The sequence below is a fragment of the Onthophagus taurus genome, chromosome 2 (genome assembly GCF_036711975.1).
Source record: "Onthophagus taurus isolate NC chromosome 2, IU_Otau_3.0, whole genome shotgun sequence".
In the NCBI taxonomy this organism is placed as follows: domain Eukaryota; kingdom Metazoa; phylum Arthropoda; class Insecta; order Coleoptera; family Scarabaeidae; genus Onthophagus; species Onthophagus taurus.
Window position 1 is genome coordinate 24,056,348 of NC_091967.1, and position 21,037 is coordinate 24,077,384.

Here is a 21,037-nt window from a genome sequence, read left to right on the forward strand (position 1 = left end):
TTTTAGAGGCGCATGGCTGGTCAGGTAACCTGAGCGCGTCCTTAGATCCCTTTTGCTGAGGCATAAAACCTGTTTGGTTTTGATCTGCGACGGAGTTATCATACTCTTCGCTTGTCTGTGAGCTGGAAGTTCTTTCCAGCGTAAGGTTACCTTTGAGACCTTCCAACTGTTGCTTATTTGTTTGTTTTAGGTGGCATTTTTGTAGTCCACAACCAGGTTGGGGTAACATGAAGAGCGTATACATTGCCTCTCTGGCCAGCTTGTCTGCCTTCTCATTGCTCTCAATGCTGATGTGACCTGGAACCCACCATAGGGTAACATCATTGCCCCTAGCGAGTTCTCTCAGGTTGCTGGTATACTCTCTGATCAGTGCGGAGTCACACGTGTAGGCCTGAATTGCCTTAAAGCGGCCCGACTGTCTGTGAAAATGTTTATGGATGCACCTTTCTGTCCCTTCTGTAGGTTCAAAACGGTGCAGAGGTTTATAGGAAGAACTTCTGCTTGGAAAATTGTTATGTCCGAGCTGAGGGGCACTTTAATGTAGTTTTAATGTTCTTGATTTTGCTAAATTAGTACATTTTCAGTAACAATCAAGTTCAAGTTTTTTTCAAGTGTTATTAATTACGTTCTCTTCGGCTAAAATATCTTCAGATTTCTAGCACTTCCGGTTATACCGGAAGTCGCCACCTACTTTATTTTTTTAAATGGAACACCTTATATATTTTTACATATTTGGCTTTGTCTGCTTTCAACGTTTATGAATAACTTTACTTTTTGCAATTTGATTCCGCCGTTCTCGAGTTATTCGAATTTTTCTAGAAAAATCTGCTCCAGCAGACATTTGTTCAAAAAATCAGACAACACTCGATTTTTGGGATATTAATTTAGGATTCAGAACATGCGTAAGCAACATGATGGAGTATGTTTTGGTTGTCTACAACGTTTGGTCATTTTACTAAGGCACGTTAACTTTTCGAAATTTAGAAATACCATAACTTCATTTTTTTAAATGGCACCCCCCATATTTTATTACTTAGTCGTCTTCGGTGTCTCATTTTACATCTTTTATATCCCATATATTCTATACCTAACATTTATAGTTTGGGAGATAATTAGGGTTTTTTGAAAAATGCACACACATCATATCGATACTTAACCTAGTGTGCCGTAAATATCTAGTGTGACCTAGTGAATAACCAAATGAAGTGGAGGTTTGAAAATTTGCTGACTTGTGATGTTTGATGTCAGCTTTTTAACTAAAGTATTTTCAGGTTCCGGGTACTTGTGGTTACAATTTTCACTTCTTCCGAAAAAAAAAATCTCTCTCTCTTTCACCATATAGGGAGTTAGATTGTGTATTATTGACGGTTATAGATTGCCGATATTTGGCGCGTTCTCCTGCTTCGCCATCTTGTTATTTTGGATTTTTCCTAATCAATCCGTTTTCTGTGAAGTGTGTGTCACCTCTAGCTTTGTTAATTCAACGTGGTTGATGCCAATTTGTAGTGTTTTATAGTATTTAACATCTTCGACGCGTTATATCGAATAAACGCTCTAATTGTAAGTAACGTGCCACCGCATTAGAGTTCTTGACTGTAACGGTTCTCTTAAAACATTGTTACAGAATGTTTTAAAATTAAAATTTGAAAGCTTAGGCAACAATAAAGGAAATTATTAACTCACCTTTCTGGTAGACTTTCCCAGTATTACTTTGATACTTTCATTCTTAACGCTGTACAACCAGTACTTCTACCCTGCTTACAAATACCTACTTTATCCGTAGAACTCCAGCTAGAACCCAGTATTCCAATACCTAAACAGTCATCGTCTGGCAGATGTTCATTCTGTCTCAGAAAAAAATATCGTAAATCGCAGATTTCATATAAAAAGTGTAATAACTTGTAATAAGTTTATAATATGTTTAGAGCATCAAACCAAAGTAAGACCTGAGTGCTCAAAGTGACTCAAAATTGATAACATTAATTTACTTAGAGCCTAAGTTTGTCTCGAGATATGTTTTTTGTACATAATAAAAGATAAAAGTTTATATTCTAAACCTTTTTTTAATATTTTTTTATGGGTAGTGTTGCAGGGTAAAAATCGTCAAAAATGCAGTATTGGTTAGGTGCTATTCATTATTACAGTTAAGTATGTCTTTTTCTAGTTGTTTTTTATTAGGTTATTTATATCCACATGTAATACTGATCGGTGTTAAATTATGTTATATCAAGTCAGGGCCCGCTCTAGGGGCGGACCATCCGGACATTTGTCCGGGGCGGCACCTCTAAAGGGCGGCATTTTGACTCAAAATGTGATAAAATTTTGATAATCGAATTTAATCGACATTTTTGCTTGTCGATTTTCTCTTTGACGAAACTTAACATGCAATTTATATTTTGTATTTGTATTTACTATTTTTGTCTAAAAACTAAAAAAAAATCCACAACTCTGAAGAAAACAATGTTATTGGTGTAGTTACGGTCCATACAAAATCTTTAAAAAACTACCTAAAATCTAACCTATTTCAAAAATGTGTCATAGATGTCACGCTTAATCTATGATGACAACACCAGTTTTGTTGAATATTATGTTTTTTTCAACTAAATATAATGCATTTTTATATAAACAAAGTCAATACACATTTTTCACTTTACATCGAATTTATATTTATACATAAATAACAAAACTATAATAAAACAAATTTGGCTGGAACTGAGTCAAAGACTAAAGTGTTGTAAAACTATAGATGCAATTGCTCAAAGAATTATTAATGCTGATACAAATCATTGGTATGAAGTGCTTCTAAAAATCGTAGGAATCATTAAAATGATAAACTATTTGAGCATAATAATGGTAACTTCTTAAAAATAGTTGAACTACTGTCTGAATTTGATCTCATTATGGAAGAACACGTGCGAAGGGTGCTGAAAAAAGAGGAGACGAAAGCCCACTATCTCCGTAAAAATATACAAAACGAGATAATAGACTTGTTGCATCAAAAAGTGAAGTATCATATTATTAATGAAATAAAAAAGGCCAAATACTATTCTATAATTTTAGATTGCCCTCCTGACGTAAGTAAGGTGTTACAGTCAATAAATGTGATTTCAACGACGCTGAAATAAAAGTTAATGAAAGTTTTTTGGATTTCCTTCCAATTGAAAGGTCCACAGGAAAACAAATGACTGAAATCATAATTGAAGAACTTACTAATATGGGTTTAAACTTGCAAGATATTAGAGGACAGGGATATGATAATGGATCTAATATGAAAGGCGATAAAGCTAGAGTGCAATCTAGAATTAAGAATTTAAATTCACGAGCGTTTTACGTTCCGTGTAGCAGTCATTCACTGAATCCAGTGGTTAATAATATGGCAAAAGCTTCTTCGGTAGCCGTTAATTTCTTCAATATAATCCAGAAACTATATTTTTTTCATCATCTACGTTTCGGTGGGCAATACTTTTGAAACATATTACAGAATTAACTTTGAAACCATTGAGTGCCACTAGATGGGAGAGTAGGATAGAGGCCTTAAAGCCTTTACGATTTCAAATAGGAGAAGTATACAACGCTTTACTAAGCATTTATGAAAATCAAGATATTGACAATTTAATAAGAGACGAATCTTCGGGATTATTAAATTGTATTAAACAGTTTAAGTTTTTGTGTTCGATTGTTGTTTGGTACAAAATCTTAAACTGCATTAATCCTATAAGCAAATTAATGCAAACAAAAGATTTCGATCAAGCATCTGCACTTGACCTCTTAAAAAATTGCAAAAAATTCTTTAAGGATCTTCGATCGGACAAGTCTTTCAATGAAAGTTTAATTGCTGCAGGAGAGCTGGCTGCCGAAATTGATATTGAAGCTAATTTTGAATCAACAATTCCACGACACCGCATACGAAGAAAAAAAAATATTTTCCCATACGAATCTCGAGATAAACCGATTGAAGATCCCAAAGAAAAATATAAAATATAATTTTTTTATTTTACAATTGACCAAGTACTAAATGCACTAGATACTAGATTTGAACAACTTAATCACCACAGTAGCTACTTTCAATTTTTATATAACATATACGATTTAAAAAAACATGTCTAAAGAAACATTACTAAAACACTGCAAGGAATTGGAATGCATTTTAGCTGACGGCAATTCTGCTGACATAAATGGGGTAGAATTAACAGAGGAAATTTTTGCTGTATCTGCGCTTTTAGGAAAAAAAGAAAACGTAAGCAATGTCCTAAAATTAATAATCAAGTTAAATTTTGCCCCAAACCTAAGCATTGCATTAAGAATATTGCTCACTATACCAATAACTGTAATTAAAATTAATTAAAAACATTTTACGGTCCAATACCACACAAAATCGTCTCAATGGTTTAGCCATTTTGGCGATTGAGCATGAAATTGTTGATCAGTTAAACTTAAAAGACGTGATAAAAAAGTTTGCGGAAATAAAAGTCAGAAGAAAAGCTTCTTCTAAGTGATCTTAGTGTTGTTGATGTTGCTTACTTACATATAGTTTTTATATGACATAAGTTTTGTTATGTGTAGTAGCAATAATATATTTTATTTTACTGTTTTTCCTTACTTGCATGTTAATTATTTTATATATATATTTTTTCTAAATATACGTTTTCCGTGTTTTAAAAGGATTTGATTTTTATTTTACTTAAAAAGTAGATATTTTAAAATGTACAGTGTCAGCCAAAAAGTTTGTATCAATAAATTAGCTATATATTTTTGATAGCATAGCTTTATATGTTTGATTATTTGATGCAGACTTTTTGGAAGGCATTATATGTTTAAAGGGTGGTAGTTTGTCTTTTTGTCCGGGGTAACGTAAACGCTAGGAAGGGCGCTGATCAAGTAAGGTTATTTACTTGATGAAGAGCGGAAACTTTATAGCTACCTCGTTGCTCTCGTTAGAATGATCTGCTAACGCTATGTAAATAAAGTTTATTTATTTTGAAAAAGAAGGCTTTTTTTTCAATCGGAGCTAATAAAACTTAACCAAAGTTTATACGTGTAAGCTGGATGCCAGATATATTCATCTCATATCTCATATATGTTGCAGGAAGCCGCAGTACTTATTACGTTGTTTATTCTTATGATTCGTTATATCAAACATGTATGAACATCACTAATCCTAACTCTCGCACTAATTAAGAGTTCTTCCTGTACTTGATGGAACAACATTATCAAACAATTTTGCAATTAAGAATTATTTATATAACTTTAATGTACTTGTGATATAAAAATTTGATAACGAAAGTGAATATAAATATTTCATAAGATTTCTTATTTTATTATAAGAATCAGATCGTCCAAACGCAGAGTTATACAATGAAGATATCCGTTCATAAAGACGTCAAATCATGCATATTATACTCGTGACGCCCCGTCAGTAATCAACTATTATCGTCAGTACAAAGCGGCGACCACGTGCTTTGTGAACAACTATAGACTGCGGAACGGTTACGGCATTCAACGACGAGATTGTTATTATGGACTTCAATTATACTTTTTCAATACGTCTCCCGCAACCGAACGGCAGCGGCAACAGAATTTGTAGGGAAGAAAAACGATCGGACTGTTATTATAAAGTAGAGAACCTGGTCAATAAAAGGAGGAAAAAATCTTCTATAAAGACAAGAAATCATCTTTGAACGTCACGATCATCGCGATTGATGACTTTATACTTACGTCGAACGTAAAAGCATAGGTGTTGCCCGTGTGTTTCTTACGCGGAACACGCGAGGAACAAACCGGGAACCGCGGGCTAGGAATGTCGTCTTCCATTCCATGTCCGCTTATGACCCGACGCGGCGCGCTGCCATATTCCAATAATGGCAGAGGCGCGATCATAAATCGAACGCGCGGCTCTCGTTATTCTGCTACCGACTACAGGACGCGCCATGCTCGCGACTCTACGTATTAATTAAAACGGGAATGAAGTTAAAACGATAACGACCCCCTCCTAATTATACAAATCCCATCTCGACTCGGCCTCGAGATGATTGGGATGCTAATCAACGTAGCGAAGAAGAAGCCAAGGATGACGCACAGCATAACTTTTCCTTTTTTTACTTCACTTACATAGATAGCTGTATAAAACATAAACTTGAAATGAAATAATAATTATACTGAATTCCTGATGAAGCGTTGTCAAATTACCGAAATCTTTTGATAAGTCTTTAAATCAAATTTATATACAGGATTTTTTATCAAGTATAAAAATCACGCAGATGTGAAAGATGAAGTAAGTAATTGACAATATTTCTTCGAGGTTTATAAATCATCGATTTCCGTTGGCAGGGTACAATTACGGCAAGCTGGGAGTGCAGAAATAGTTGGAAAAAATTACAGTTCAAAACGTCGTTACCGATCCTGTTCCTCTCCGGTCTTTACTGTCTCCTGCAGTCTTGAATCGAAAATTTTTCTTTCCATGACCAAATTGCTATATTAAATACGATCCATAGCCGGAGGAATTAACTGTAATGGCATCAGTAGAGGGCAGAAATGAGAGCCGCAGGAACCGGACGAGAAGAAAAGGGTACTCGTGCACGACAGTCGATGGAATTCTCTGAAAAAATGACAACCCCGGGCTAAACGGGCGAACTCATCACGCACAGTCCGGTCTTTGTTCGTCCGAAGGAATGCGGCCCCTAAATTCGAGGCTTAATTGGACCTGCTACACTGCTCCGCCACCGTTCAGTAGCCGAACTAAAGACGACCACCGATCTCGTCGTTTTAGACAAAACCTGGTGGTTATTAATTGGTAATATAAAACGAGAGAGCTAAAACTGCGCCAATCTTCTTTATCCCTCTTTCGAAAGAGTTACGAAGCACACGACGCCAACGTGCCTATGAATCACGAAGTCCAACGCTTTTCTCTCGTCTGGAGCGTGCTGATTTACGTTTTGTCAAAAATTTGATATTGGCGTCGATAGCCACAGTCTTGATATCTGAGGATCGTCCGCAATCACGCGAAATTCAAATAAATTTCGTTGTCCACTGGATGTATATAGCGTGTGTCCAAGAATGTTGAACGAATATCACCGAACGAAACAGGCACGTATTTAGATTATTTAAACTATTTAATCTAATCAAAATAATATCAAAAATATACAATAAATTTGAAATTAATAACGTTTCTAGTTCTAGTGTTAGTTCTACTTCTAATGGTCTCTATAATTATCAAATAATGTTTAAATGCTTTGTAGACATTAATAAAAATGTCCAGAAGTGTCCAGAAACTTTTTAATGATTTTTCGCTCGTCTTTTAAGACGGCTAAACACGAATGTTTCTAGTTCAACGTCAAGTGTGTCAGTTCAATAAAGATATATTATACAACAATCTGGCGCTGAGTAACAAATAAAACTAGAACTAACACTAGATCTAGGACTAGAAAGTTTCGGGTTTAGCCGTTCATCTCTTAAGACGGCTAAGCCCGAATATTTGTAGTTCTAGTATTAGTTCTACTTGTAATGGTCTCTATAATTATCAAATAGTGTTTAAATGCTTTCTAGACAGTGATAAAGATTTCCAGAAGATTTTTAAAGATGTCCAGAAGTATCCAGAAACTTCTTCTGAACATTGTACTTGTGAATGCACATGGCATTTACGTCACTAATGTTGTGAAAAGTCGAAACCGGTTTCAAGAAAAAAATTTGCTATGCAAATACACCTCAGCCTTATCGAGCCATGGTTTCTACAGCGGTTAGAGTACCCAACTTTGAGTCGCAAATTTTGGAAATCTATTCGGTGCCAGACAGATCCCATGGCCTTCTTCAAAATCTACCACAATGAATTTGTGACAACATCACGGAAAATTCTGTGTCGATTGCGTTGAGAATTTGTGATTTCCAAATTTGACCTAAACATGTTTTCAATGATATATTTTGAATAATATCAAAGATATACAATAAATTTGAAGTTAATAACGTTTATTTCAGTTTTTTGTAGTGTTGATTTATCTTAAAATCTAAAAATGATCACTAGACCTAGAACTAGAAAGTTTCGGGTTTAGCCGTTCGTCTCTTAAGACGGCTAAACCCGAATGTTTCTAGTTCTAGTGTTAGTTCTACTTCTAATGGTCTCTATAATTATGAAATAGTGTTTAAATGCTTTCTAGATGGCGATAAAGATTTCCAGAAGATTTTTAAAGACGTCTAGAAGTGTCCAGAAACTTTTTAATGATTTTTCGCTCGTCTTTCAAGACGGCTAAACACGAATTTTTCTAGTTCTAAGTCTAGTGTGTCAGTTCAATAAAGATATATTATACAACAATCTGGCGCTGAATAACAAATGAAACTAGTACTAACACTAGATCTAGAACTAGAAAGTTTCGGGTTTAGCCATTCATCTCTTAAGACGGCTAAGCCCGAATGTTTGTAGTTCTAGTGTTAGTTCTACTTCTAATGGCCTCTATAATTATCAAATAGTGTTTAAATGCTTTCTAGACAGTGATAAAGATTTCCAGAAGATTTTCAAAGATTTCCAGAAGATTTTTAAAGATTTCCAGAAGGTTTTTAAAGATGTCCAGAAGTATCCAGAAACTTTTTAGTTCTAGGTCTAGTGTTAGTACTAGTTTTACTTCAATAATAATATACAATCTAGCACTATCTGGTGCTTACTAGCGCTACTTAACACTGTCACTAGAACTAACAGTCTATCTAGAACTAAAATCATTCGGCTTTAGGTTCGCAAAACTAAACGGTGGCCTTTGTGCGTATTGTATGGAATTCTAAACATTGTACTTGTGAATGCATATGTAATAAAAATAAAACGATGATACAACGTAGTAGTATAGATTATAAAGAGATGTTTTATTTTTGTAGTTTTAATAAACCTTTATTATTTATTATAAAATTTGCAATGAAAAAGTGTTTAAATACGTCACTGTATGGTGATCCGTACGCTTTTGCACAACACAAAGTTCCCCTAGCAATCCAGGCTCGCATTGGTATTACGAGAGCAAAAAGCTGACCGGTATAGAAAAGTTGGCGCTCCATTTCCATGGCGTGAGACTGTCACATACGTACCTCTACCCGAGGCGCGCCCCCAGCGAAAAAGGGGGGATCCGGCCGCTCTATATTTAGAGGTGGCCCGCAATAAAAATGCTCCCCGTATAAAGATGCCATCGTTTTTACGTCTGTATCACGTAAATAACGACGCGCCAAGAGAAGTAAAGGAGAGACGCAAGGGGGAGCAACCAATCATTACGCAGAGGCGAATGCCATATGAATATGACGACGATCAAGTTCCCAATATGATATCGCGGCGAAATGCGAGAAGATACGGGACGAGGATGGTTTATGGTCAAAGTCGTAATTGACCGACGAGAAGCAGTTGTAAAGCTTTCGGCGTTTCTGCCCACGTGGTCTACTTTTGTTGTTTTGTTCTTTGTGGTTAGTAAGAGAAACGCTAATCAAAAAGCGTATATTGCAAGAAGTTATTGGTTGGTTCATTAGGCTAACACAGGAAGGTAGTTTCTCTCATTTTTTCGTATTTCATATTCCTATTTTTTAATAAATTTGTTAATTACTGATTTTTATAAAAATCTATAAACAGTAGTCCTCGTTTTATGTATTAACCTATTAAAAGCAATGCATGTTGGTCAGTAAGAATGTGTGGGTTTCATTACAGAGTTCCATAAAGCGATAAATTAGCGGAGTCATAACTTGGCGATCCACCATATAACCTTTGTTTCTTTGCGCCGCCGTTAAAACAATAATTTACGCTCGAAATTTGTTCCCTGTGCGCGGCATGTAGTCTTATTTCGTCCCCCGCCGCGCTCCACGCACGCCGACGAGGTGTGTGTAATATAATACGGTCACGCAAGTTTCAATTAAGACCTTAATGTCTTAGATAGGGACTTGTACTATGTAAATTAGATCTTGTTCCGCTCCTGATTTATAATTCTTTGGCTAGCGCCGGTCCGGGATCCGGCCTTTTCGCAGCCCCCCTTTTTGCTCGCCGACTTTGTTCGCCTCCCGACGGGGTTGGCATAATTTTATCAGGCGATTTATTACCGAGGTGATTTGAATTTTATTATTAAAGTAGCAACATCTCCAGTGAATAAGCAGCGAAGACTGTATCCATATTCGCAGATAGACATTTAAAGACAGTCTTTCGAAGTAACATCGGATAGCTCAAGGTATTGTTGGTATTGTTATCGTGACGTCGGCTTCTTCTGAGCAGTGAGTAGCGGGTGCGAGCTGCAGCTAATAGGACGTAACTTGGCCCATAGATGACTTCAATACCAAGATCAATGGTGCCGCTCGAATATTGGTCTCTGAGACGAAGAGAACGATTCACGCAATTGCACCTTCTTGATTTTCTTATAAGGAAACTAGAAGTCATGTTATAAGTCTATTACTTGATAATTATGCGAATTATTTGATGGAATAATTTATAAACTAAGCTATCTATCCTATTACATCATCAATTTATTATACTTTATAATAATATTATATACTAGTCAATCAAATACAGCTTTATACCAAAAGTTTTGGTTCAATGTATTTCAATCTCAAATTATTAGACAAAGTTTCTGTAAAACATTTTACGAAGGGAACTAGGAAGAGTAATAAAAATACTATTTTTATGTTAAAATTTATTTTTAACAGTGATTCAGGGCAATTTAAAGAAACTGAATGAAGTGGTACATTTAAAGGAGATATAGCAATTTTTACGGAGACAAAGAAAAATGATAAAGACTCCGAAAATTGAGGAACATATGATCATTTCTATAGAGTTTTCCCAAAGGAGCACAGACTCCTACAGATATTGAATCCCTAAGGCATATGATTAATTTACGGAAGATGTTAAAATACCAAATCTGTAAAGTGATTTGCCTGAAAAAGTAATTTTTAGTTTGATCAAACCCGGTATTTATCCGGGTATTTACCACGGCCCACGGTAAATACCCAAACAGTAGGTATAAAAGTGATACCAGTAAAAATATATCAGATTGCAAAAAAAAATGAAGAGAAAGATGATGAGGACGTTGACACGAGGAATTATCAACAATCAAAGACGTATTATCATTAGACGGATCTTATTATGATTATTATCTTCTTTCGCGCGACATGACGCCAAGTTCCGCTTAAGCTTTGCCATACTGTAGACCACATCATTTACGCCAGTTTTTCTTCATAGGTCTTCATTTCGTATGTAGTCCGTCAGAGTTAGACCCAGGATCGACCTCTCCATCTATTTTTTTAATGTTTAATGTTAACGTTAATGTTAAATTTTCGGAGCCTTATGTCATAATCGGAAAGACACATTGATTGAAAGCCTTTCTTGGTTTTTTCTCTTGAAGATGTCTCTATGTTTCCCGTAGGCTGCCGATACGAGTGTGATCCTTTTGTTTAGTTTGCTTGTTCGATTATCTCTCGATACATGAACCTCATAATCAAGATATACATAGCTATTGATGTTCGACCTGGGAACAAGATTTGTCATAAATTTTGATTTCTCCTCGTTAATATTTAACCCGACTCTTGCACATACCTCCTTTAAGTCGTCCGGCATTAGTTTAATCTCTCCAAGGCTATCCGATATAAGAACTATATCGTCCGCGTAGCGCAAATTACTTAAGCAATTGTAATCAATGCTTATGCCTTTTTGGGCCCAATGCAGTTGTTTAAATACACTCTGAGGACTGTGATGAACAATTTGGATTCAACAATTTATCGGCTTGTTTTATTCACAATCAGTATTTTACTATTTCTATTCTTTTCAGTACTTTCATGCAATTTTACCGTAATTGTAGCATTAATGTAGATGTTATAAATAAGTTTGGTTGATAATCGACTCTGCATTCTTGAAGTGCTTGCAAAACTGCCATCAACTCAATTTAAATTAAATTTTATAAATACCTCTAAATACTTAATAATATTAAATAATTAATATTAATGGTACAAAACTGCATCGAAAGGATCTAATGAATCTCAAATGAACGCTCTCAAATGAAATCAAATGAAGGCTCGAGGCAACACACCAGCTGCAGCAAAGAGCAATTTTTTAACTGCATAGAAAGAATGCTAAAACAGATCTATGTTAACACGATTTGCGGATCTTGCCATTCTCATAAAGAAGAGTTTTGACAGGTATTGGATCTAATAGTAGGTGTCATAAATAGAAAGTCAACGCAAAGTAATCTCGGAGGAACATGAACACATATAGAACCGACAAGCATAGGAAAATCACACTTGTTATTCAAAAGTTTATAAAAATACAATATATTCCCACAAAAGCGACGCTGGCTGAGGGTTAACATACGAAAAAATATGCAAGTTGACTCGTAATCAATGTATTGAACTTAGAAATACCCTATGAAAACCCTAGTTTTATCATTTCCCTGCGACATATACTCGGCAAATACCAACAAAACAGAGGGGGAGATGAATACATTCTACAACAACCTGCAAACTGTACTGGAAGGAAAACGGGAATGGGATGAAATAATAATCTTGGAAGACATAAATACGAGAATTAGCGACAAGATTATAACTGACATAAAAACATATCCCATAAAGAGAATTTAAGCGAAAGCCAACAGACTAATACAGCTTTGCGCAAAAACTGAATTAAGAATCAACAATACTTAAATTATAACAAAAGAGAGAAACTTCTTGCGTGTTTTATTAAATTAGTATCAGTACCGGTTTCGAATTAAAAAATTCATCATCAGCTGAATCTAAATTTGAAAGGATCCTGTAGGTTGTAGCCCACCTTATGGTGTGCTACACCACTCCAAATGCGATGTAAAAGGTTCTTGTAATCACTGAAGACAATATTCTTATCCCATATTTATTTGGTTTATTTGGAATGTAGAGCAACATCTTCCGCGAAATGCTAATAACATTTCGCCCAAGGTCACATATTCACCCACACTGTAATATTTTTTTTGTAATTCGCGACGGTAACGAAAGCTCTAACAGTACTCAAACGAGTGCTGTAATGAGACTCCTTACAGCATCCGATGCTGTAATGAGATTTTAGTAACATTTTATGGAACCAGTTCAAGTTGGTGACATTGGGTCATTAATTTTTCTAGCTGTCAATGTGACAATTTTTGTCTATGGATGTTTAAACACGTTCTTAGTATCGAATATAAGGTCCACAATGATGAGGACATTGAACACTGAGCACTTTCTCTTATTTTGGGAGGTGTACATGAAACATTTTTTTCAGGTGAATACATTTTGTGTTTTGACAGTTTCTAATTGTCAATTCAAATTTCTATTTTCAAGTGTTACGGTGTTACCAACTGCTGCATACCTATTTCCCTACATTGTCAAAATTTATTTTATTTTTGTTAAAAAAAAGGATAAAAACGCGAATTACAAAAAATAGCATAAAAAACACGTTTCATAAGACTTAAAGCACTCATTCATTAAAAAACTCGTGGCTTCGCCACTCGTTTTTCAACTTGAATTCGTGCATTTCAAGCGTGTCTTACGAAACTTGTTTTTTAATATACTATTACAAACTTGATTAAATTTCTCAATTATGTTCCTACATCTCTACAGTAGACAAACCAAGGAATGCGATCCCCTGATAGCAAACAAAAATATACCTTCTTATTCAAATTTTGAATAAAATGGATTCTAAGTTCATTGTGAGTTATAATAAATGTAACCAAAATGGGCGATGAATGGTTTTATTAATGTTTCGGTGCTACAATGTTTCGAGTGAAATCCTCACTCTTCTTCAGGCACGACTGAAGGTGATGTATATAAAAAGAAAAGACATAAATTATAAGGATAGATGTAAGTGTGTAAAACTAATTTACCGTCAAAAATTTTTATCGATGTTGAAAATGATTATGTTGTCGACACAAGTAGTGAAGATAGATTAACATTAAACCATGTTTACGCAACGGTTTAATTATAAAAGTATTCGTTTTCTATTTTGTAAAGAAAACAAGGTTCACTTCTTATTCGATTCTTAACTTGCTAAAAAATATATAGTTATTAATTTCGAGAAAACGGTTATAAAACAAAATGGCGACTTACTTATCCTGTCAAAAGCACGACGAACACGCAAGCGAAAGATCTTTTCATCAACCGATAATGAAATGTAAAAAGTTATGTTGCTGTATGAACAACACGTTGTTAACAGCAATTATTGTCAAGGGTGTTAAAAATAGATGGTCAGCAAAATCAACTATCGGTTTAGCGAGTTTTCGAAAGAGCGTTCTACAACTTATAACAATGGCGTACTGACGTTAAAATAAATGTAAAGCGCATGCGTGATTGACATATAATATCGCATTTTTGACACTTAATTTGGTACACGCCACTTCTGCCTTCAATCTTTACTTTGTTCTTGTTGTTAACTAACTGATGTTGTATTTTATTTCTGGAGGTGAAAGCAGGGGTTAGGTCGAATTTAAATAAGTTTCTCTTCATTTTGTATTCTAGTGTAGGGTGGAAAGGTAGTGAGATGAAGTTTTGCGTGTTATTGATCTGTGGAAAAATTAGGTTGTTGATTCTGGATTTGTGGACCATATTATATATTCCTTGTAACTCTTCGATGTTGTATCCATTGTTAATACCAATTTTTATGATTTTCTTTATTTTAGCAGATAGATTGTCTAGGTTAAGGTTAAGGTTAAGGTGTCAAAAATACGATGAGATTTACATAGGACAGACTGGAAGAAATTTATACACACGATTTAAGGAACACACCACAAAAAGCAACTCATCGGTATATAAACATGTTAAAGCTTGCAAACATGAGATCAAATTTGAAGACGTCAAAATTGTCAAAAACCTAAGAAAGTCTCGTGAAGTGGACCTGTACGAAGAATTATTCATTAATATAAACAATAATAATCAAATCAAATTAATGAACGACCTGACTGAATTCAATAACAGAAAAAGATTTTTTATGACATTTGTGTAAGCAATCCAATATGTCGTTACTACACCAAATACACAACATTATATAATTTATGTCTTTTCTTTTTATATATATCACCTTCAGTAGTGCCTGAAGAAGAGTGAGGATTTCACTCGAAACATTGTAGCACCGAAACATTAATAAAACCATTCATCGCCCATTTTGGTTACATTTATTATTCTTATTCAAAAGTAATCGAAAGAAATACTTCTTGTATTTAGGACTTTCCCTGAACAGAAGAAACTCCGTATAGTTACAACGCAGGGGATGCCCCAGGAACATTTCATACATAATTGAAATCAATTACCTATAACATTTTTATCATTTATGATAAAAAAGTTATTTGAAAAAAGCGACACGAACACAGGGGTTGGGTCTAATAGCCCTAAGGGCCCAAAGCCCTTCTCATAACTAAATAACAAACTATAAAATTAAAAACAAAGGAGAAAAACAAGGATTTAGTAAATATAAGAAGGTACCCAGAAGATAAATTAATTAAAAAAATATTTGAAAAAATACAATAAAAAGATGATTTTGGTAGCTCTCACAGACCCAGCCCGTCAACTGGAGGGTTAAAGTTCTGGGGTAAGCATTTTCCAAAAGAATTTCATATATCACTGTTTTTATTTCTTTTCTAAATGGTTTATCAGACAATGCAATCTATGTATGCTCTATGTATTAAATTGTTCATTGTGTTTAGGATTTGAGTCTTAGGGCGGTTACTGTAGTAATAATGCAAGGTCTATTACTAGAAGAGGTCTTCTTATTCCAGGTTGTGTAAATTTTGTTTGTTTAAATTATTTTACTAAAATAAGAAATACATAAAGTATTAAAAAAAAACATTTACTTTGGCTTAAAATTCTAACCGTCTTCTTTATATTATACACATGTGTATTCTAATACTATCACGATTTCTAGTTTCCCCTTTTTCGTTCCGATCAAATGGCGATCGTTATCTTCATCCAAAAAACCGCGCTCTAATGTATTCCTACAATTAGCGCGAGACAGATGCTTGAAGAAGGTCCTCGGCGTACAAAGGCGCACTGCCTAACCGTCGTCGTCGTGCCGAAGAAGTCCGTTTGAAATGATCGGGACAGGTGAATCGACTCGGGTAAGGAACGCTCGTGTTCGACTTGCCTTGGAGAGTCTGCGGTTCCCTGGCCGGGGACGTACGTTCGTTCGTTGGATCGCTTATGGGGCGCCGACGTCGGCAGGTGCGGCTGCACCTGCTGGAGGAAGAAGACGACGGCCAAGAAGAAGAAGAAGGGGGACTACGCACATGTTACACCTGAGTAGCTGATGGTAGCCGTTACACCCCAACGGACAGAAGGTGTCCGCGGCACCGGGGGCCCATACCCGGTACGGCTGACGCTGCCCCAGGACTGATTGCCGCGCACTGATATACGACTGTCGTTCCAGCAGGACCGTACGTCAATAGACAATACACGTTAAATACACAAAACGGAAACGTACGAAATAAAGAACTGGATACTATTGCTACTAAAAATATTGAATTATGTTTATGGATCATAGTTATTGAGAACAGCGAGTTTTTTCTTTTTTTTCAAATCGTAAGAAAGAATGAAAGAAGTAGTAATTTAAGAAGATTACAGTTTTCTTTTCTTCTTGAAATGATCGACCGGAGCCTTTACGGTACCGACACTGTGAATACTTGTCCTGTAACAAACAATACAATTTATGTTCGATCGAGTCATAACCATCCCAGTTAACTCCTCAATTATCGGCGTGCCTTAGCATTTCTCAACGATTTTATATCTATATCGGGGACGGGGCGAGTTGCGAACCGTTAAGTCTGGTCGCCAATAAAGATTTTGACGTTTAGTACCAACTCAATAGGGCACGTTACGGGCGGCGGCGGATCGCGTTCGACCTCGACGGGAACGTTTCGAAATCCGCACGACAGCATCCGCCCGGATTTAATAATTCTATCGACATGTTTAGTGGCCCGGACGGGATAAAAACCGGCAATTTACGGTCCGGATCGTTTCGGAACCGTATCGGCGCCGCGCCACGCCGCCCCAGGCCGCTAGGCCACTTTTATTACGCTACATAAAAACGCGTTATAACGCCGCGGGGACCGATTTTATTTCGGCTTTAAAACGGGGAGCCGACGACGGGCTTCCTCCCTGGGCCCGGACCTGACACGTCGCATATACAACCGTATTTATTCGCGTAATTAAAACGAGGGGAGTAAACGTCGGTGTAACGTACGCTAACTTAGATACCGGACGACGCCGAGAGCCCGTTAACAGCCAAAAGGACGACCGCTGGACATGGAAATTGGATTAAGTCCTTCTGATCACTAACCGAAGACATTGTAAACCAACGGATGAAGCCTTCACATTTATAATAGAGACAAAATGAAGAAAAGAAAACACATACATATTATCATCATCACTATAGACTGCGTCATCAAAACTAATATCATTAGTCATGAAAGAATCGTTAACATAAGAAAACTCTAAGGCCCGCTTTTACCACCTTTAGTTAAACTGGTCGTTAGTCTAACTATCGGATAACGTTTATCTATTAGTTAACTGCGAAACGACTTTTACCATTTCGATCTAACTAATGGATATGCTATGTAGTAGTTAACGTGAAAATCTAGGGGAATATTATAATGACTGTTGGTGACACGTGTAAAGGAGGTATTACAGGTTTCTATCTCCTTTGTCCGTCGGTAATGGTCGGTAATTCGTGGGTAATTCTCATAAACCTGTCAGTTCTGTTAGTGGCAATTAACGATAACGAAAAAATAAAAACCGCAAATCAGGCCGAAAAGCGTATTCGGGGAGCAAATTTTTAACCTGAAGAAATAACACTTTTACTTGACTTGGTGGCGGATCATAAAAATGTCCTCGAAAATAAAAATAGCCACGTTAGTACGTGGAAAATAACGTTTGGGTTTTGCAAACAACAAGGAAAAGCAAAAGTACAATCAAAATACTAACTAACCTACTATGTATTGTGATGAACGTGTATTTTATATCAAAACACAATTTTTAAATATACAGGATGTATCTGAATGACTGCAACAAACTTCAAGGGGTGATTCTTTAGTGAATTTTAAGGGTACTTTGATATATGAACCATGTTCATATATCATGTTCATATTGTGTTTGCTTTATTATTTTTTTTCTCAAAAATTAGTCGTTTTTGGAAAAATTTTAAAAAGACAAAAAAGTTTTAGGATACTTTCATCTACCTAGATAAAATCTTTTTAATATATTTATCATCTGCATAAAAAAATATTAGCAAAAATGTAAAGGGGGTAGTTACGTTTAGTAGTTTAGAAGCGTAGGTTGAAAGTACAAATAGGGTCAAAACGTGCCCTATTATGAGTTAAACATATTCCCCAAATTTCATTTTCCTAGTTTTCCTAATTTCTTTTCCGTTTATCGTTTTTGAGAAAAAAAAATTAAACCAAAATTTTCCGCCATTTTTGGAGGGGTGTAGCTCCTTAGGGGAGCCGAAGTCGCCCATGGTTCATATATCAAAGTACCCTTAAAATTCACTAAAGATTCACCCCTTGAAGTTTGTTGCAGTCATTCAGATACACCTGTACAACAGAATCTTTTGGGAGCAGGTTCAAACAGGTTTTTTTTGTTTCCATGACTTTTTATTTTTTGATATTAACGCCACCTCTTCATGCTATCATAAGTGATATTATTGCAATTTCGCCATATTTAAAATTGGAAAATTTACAAACGTAGATGACGGAAATTTTACAATTCAACGTTCCATTCTTCTTCTGTTGGTACAGTCAGCGTTTTTTTTTTATCATCCACATTTTGGTTATACTGTCGATACCTCATTCCTACTTGAATTACCCGTCTCATTCTTAGTTCTATCTTCGGAATAATCCTTATAAGTCACCTGATTCATATATACATTTTCTCGTTCTGGGGGATTTCCTCGATTCTGTGATACAAAATTAAATTTACGTGGTGGTCCTCTGTTTTGATAGTCATTATTTTGGAATCTTGATTGAGAATTTCTATATCCATAATTATCGTGTCCATTTCCATTTCTATTTCGAGAATAATTGTTATCATATCTATTATTACTACCGTAGGTTTTATCATTATTATCACAGTTCGTATAGTTATTGTAATTGTAGTTTCTTTGATTTTGCTCTGGTTTTTTGTCGTAATTGTAGTTATAGTTTAGTTTTGTATGTCCGTAGTTTATATTTTGATAATTTAAATTCCTTTCTTTTCTTTGGTTTTCCGTAAAATCATCTAATCTTCTTAAAATCTCCATTAATTCATTCATGCTGGAAATATTTTGATAAACAAGTGCTACGTTATCTGCATTGACAAAATGTTTGATTCAAATTTCTGCTATTTTCTTTTCTTCCAGACCCTGTATGTATTTGCTACGGTTGTATACATCACACGCATAAATTTCCCTGGTTACTTTTCAATTTTCGTTATATTTTCCATTTAATAGTTTTAATTTTTGTTGGTGTTGTTGGTTACTATTCCAAAAGTGTTTCACAAATTCATTTTTAAAATCATCCAAGTTGTGGCATTTGTTCGCTACCATTTCGTACCATTCTAAAGCTTGCTCTTCTAAAGTTAGTTGAATCAAATTCAAAATTAATTTAGGATCGTCGATATCGGTGGTTAGTCTTATCAAGTTATTTAAGTATGTCATCGTGTATCTTGTCCTTGGTACCCCTAAATTTGGGCCACATTTCCGGTTTTAAATATGATAATGTCGATGTAGAATCTAAATTTATCATATTACTTCTAGTTTTCTTTATATCTTCGATTATTTTAATTACAGTGTCGTAATTTTTTTGTCTATAATATTATCTTTATTATTTTAAATTTTATCGGAATACTCATTTATTTGTTGATCTATTGTCGTAATAATTTGAATTGTGTTTTCTTGTCTAATTGTTTCAATCTTTTCGTTAATTTGATACGTTATCTTTCCATCTAGTGCTTTAGTTATACCTTCTATTTAATTATGAAATAAAAGTAAGTTTTACGATGATGATTGTTTATTTTATTTGTTTCGGTGCGACAATTGTTTCGACCAATATGGTCTTCTTCTTAGGCACGACGTCAAAAGAGATTAGATGTCGAGACGGAGAATTAAAGTTGATTCAGTAATTGGTTTACAAAAACGGTCGCAAAGGGGTTGTGTACATTTTAAGTGATACATTTTCTCGAATCGGAACGTTGTTTACATTAAAGTTTGTTAAATGAAATTTGAAGCGCAAAAGTCAGACTTTGCGCTTCACGGAAAAGTACCGTTTCACTTTTAATTATTTTTTCATAGTTTTTTCTCAATTTTTGTTCTTTTCATTTAACAGTTCATCTTTTTGTTTTCTTAACTTTTTTGTTTCTTTTTACGATGATCCTTGTTTAAAACTTATAACCTCACTTTTCAACGTGTTTTCAACTTTCACTTTTCCGTCTCGACATCTAATCTCTTTTGACGTCGTGCCTAAGAAGAAGACCATATTGGTCGAAACAATTGTCGCACCGAAACAAATAAAATAAACAATCATCATCGTAAAACTTACTTTTATTTCATTATCCACACTACGATGAGACTGGAATCCCAAATCGCTAAATTCTATTTAATTATTTAATTGTTGTTCCAATTTTTCATAATTATTTCATTTTCTTTTTTAATTATTTCGAAGTTTTCTACTATTAATGTTCTATTTTCTTCATTTAGTTTCTTATTTTCGTCTCTCATTCTTTTGTTTTCATCTATTATTTTAGTTGTTATTTCATCATTTATTCTTCTCAAATTTTCTTCATTTATGATTTTGTTCTCTTCATTTAATTTTCTTTGATTTTGTTCATTTATGATTTTGTTCTCTTCATTTAATTTTCTTAGATTTCCTTCATTTATTACTCTATTATTTTCATCTCTTATTTTGTTATCTTCATTTATTTTTCGCATCATTTCCATTATATCATTCATATTTATTTGACTTTTCTCTGCTGTCTTCTTCTTATCGCCACTACTCGTATTAGCTATACTCGAAGTTTGATTCGTTTTGTCGGTATCATCTTTTCTACCTTTCGATGACGCTCTAGTTTTTATTTGTCTTTCAGCCAT

The 21,037-nt window shown here is 34.9% G+C and overlaps 3 protein-coding genes and 1 long non-coding RNA gene across 4 annotated transcripts; 1 reads left to right on the forward strand and 3 right to left on the reverse strand.

Moving 5' to 3' along the window:
* Nucleotides 1-3,181: 3,181 nt before the first annotated feature.
* LOC139429185 (uncharacterized) lies at nt 3,182-3,984 on the forward strand. The gene is made up of 2 exons (XM_071194690.1): nt 3,182-3,344; nt 3,482-3,984. Exons 1-2 carry the CDS (start codon nt 3,182-3,184, stop codon nt 3,982-3,984), a joined length of 666 nt encoding a protein of 221 aa, XP_071050791.1.
* Nucleotides 3,985-12,920: 8,936 nt separating this feature from the next.
* LOC139429070 (uncharacterized) lies at nt 12,921-14,368 on the reverse strand. The gene is made up of 3 exons (XR_011639773.1): nt 14,041-14,368; nt 13,818-13,980; nt 12,921-13,745 (listed from the first exon to the last, which is right to left on the reverse strand). It is a non-coding gene; the product is annotated as an uncharacterized lncRNA (long non-coding RNA).
* A 4,377-nt stretch (nt 14,369-18,745) lies between these two features.
* Nucleotides 18,746-19,225, reverse strand: LOC139429186 (GATA zinc finger domain-containing protein 24-like). Its single transcript, XM_071194691.1, has one exon. It carries the CDS (start codon nt 19,223-19,225, stop codon nt 18,746-18,748), a length of 480 nt encoding a protein of 159 aa, XP_071050792.1.
* Nucleotides 19,226-20,554: 1,329 nt separating this feature from the next.
* On the reverse strand, nt 20,555-21,037 carry LOC139429188 (uncharacterized). Its single transcript, XM_071194693.1, has one exon. It carries the CDS (start codon nt 21,035-21,037, stop codon nt 20,555-20,557), a length of 483 nt encoding a protein of 160 aa, XP_071050794.1.

Excerpts from the sequence above, each read along its gene's own strand:
- LOC139429185 (XM_071194690.1), top strand. The coding sequence starts at position 3,182 with ATGACTGAAATCATAATTGAAGAACTTACTAATATGGGTTTAAACTTG. Across the intron at positions 3,345-3,481 it reads GTTTTACGTTCCGTGTAGCA|AATTAACTTTGAAACCATTG; the intron begins GTCATTCACTGA and ends AACATATTACAG.
- LOC139429186 (XM_071194691.1), bottom strand. The coding sequence starts at position 19,225 with ATGAATGAATTAATGGAGATTTTAAGAAGATTAGATGATTTTACGGAA.
- LOC139429188 (XM_071194693.1), bottom strand. The coding sequence starts at position 21,037 with ATGGCTGAAAGACAAATAAAAACTAGAGCGTCATCGAAAGGTAGAAAA.